Source organism: Neophocaena asiaeorientalis, unplaced genomic scaffold (assembly GCF_003031525.2).
Source record: "Neophocaena asiaeorientalis asiaeorientalis breed wild unplaced genomic scaffold, Neophocaena_asiaeorientalis_V1.1 scaffold807, whole genome shotgun sequence".
Taxonomy (NCBI): domain Eukaryota; kingdom Metazoa; phylum Chordata; class Mammalia; order Artiodactyla; family Phocoenidae; genus Neophocaena; species Neophocaena asiaeorientalis.
In genome coordinates this window covers 68,599-69,977 of record NW_020173723.1, presented here as the reverse complement: position 1 = coordinate 69,977, position 1,379 = coordinate 68,599, and the positions used below count along the sequence as shown (strand labels likewise).

Sequence of the window (1,379 nt, the reverse complement as noted above, 5' to 3'; positions counted from 1 at the left end):
CCCTTTTTTTTTTTTTTTTTTTTTTTTTTTTTTTTTTTTTTTTTTGCGGTACACGGGCCTCTCACTGCTGTGGCCTCTCCCGTTGCGGAGCACAGGTTCCGGACGCGCAGGCTCAGCGGCCATGGCTCACAGGCCCAGCCACCCTGCGGCATGTGGGATCTTCCCGGACCGGGGCAAGAACCCGTGTGCCCTGCATTGGCAGGCGGACTCTCAACCACCGCGCCACCAGGGAAGCCCCTCATTGTTGATTTTAATGCTCCATTGGTCAAAGCACTTGTGAGGAACAACCCAGAAAAATAATCCAGGTGGTGGACTTGAAATGGCCAACTCTGGCTGGCAACATGTCAGAAGCTCCACTCATGTCCTCGACTATTGCATCTTGTGTGCAACCACTGGGCCCCCAGAACCTCCTCCTGTCTGGCCCCCCTCCTGCCCTCCATCCGCAGGCAGTGTTTCTCAGAGTTATTCTTTTAAAACAAAAGGCAGTCATCTCAAATAGAGCACCTTGCTGCTTAGACACGATTCCTGAGCATTCCGGGGCACCTGTGGGCCTGCCTTGTCTGTAGAGCTCTGTGTCTAACTAAAAATGCCCTTTAGAAGGGACGGTGCTTGGCTGGGATGCCAGGAAGTGTGTTTCCTTGTCCTCAGCTGGTAATGTGCTTTTTAGAAAACTGTTAAAAATACTAAATCCTACTCTCTCTTTTTTTTTCTTCTCTCTTTTAAAATTTCATTGTTCTCAGTGTATATTCTTCCAACTTCCACGCGGTGAAGAGGGAATCAGATGGGGCTCCCGGGGATCTTACCAGCTTGGAGAATGAGAGGCAGATTTATAAAAGCGTCTTGGAAGGAGGAGATATCCCTCTCCAGGGCCTGAGTGGGCTCAAGAGGCCATCCAGCTCGGCCTCAACTAAAGGTAACTGGGCGAAGCCTGCAGGCCTCTCGCCCATCCACACGGCTATCAGGATATCTCTCACCCGTCCACACCCATTCCTGGGGTGATGGCCGCGAGGGTGAACCTCCAGCGACTGGGATAAGTTTTGACTTGTTGAGATCCATTTCCAGGCCACGGAGCCCTTGTAGTCCCCTCCCCTAGTATCTCACCGGCCATTTTTCTTTCTGGTATGAATAGTTTCCCTTCCTTTGGACCCCAACCTTGCTCTCCCTGAAGCATCTCTCTCTTTTTTGTTCTGATTCCCTTTTCTTAGAAATTAGCTGAGCTTTTCCTAACTCTAGCAGGGTGGCCATTTTTCTTTGCATCTTTGCACCTGCTTTGCAGCACAGATTATTTTGCTTCCGGACATCGACTGGAAATTAAAACAAAAAACCCCTTATGACAAATGAGCATGTTACCTCTCCATGTTTTTTTTTTTTTTTTTCGA

General features: G+C 49.2%; 1 protein-coding gene across 5 annotated transcripts in view; it reads left to right on the top strand.

Annotated features, from left to right (window-relative positions):
• The window catches only part of SORBS1 (sorbin and SH3 domain containing 1), a 239,950-nt gene that overhangs the window by 199,738 nt on the left and 38,833 nt on the right, over positions 1-1,379 (top strand). For all 5 annotated transcript variants that reach the window (XM_024750684.1, XM_024750683.1, XM_024750685.1 and 2 more), the window contains one exon: positions 741-913. In XM_024750684.1, coding sequence (XP_024606452.1) covers positions 741-913 — 173 coding nt within the window. The remainder of the gene's footprint in view (positions 1-740; positions 914-1,379) is intronic.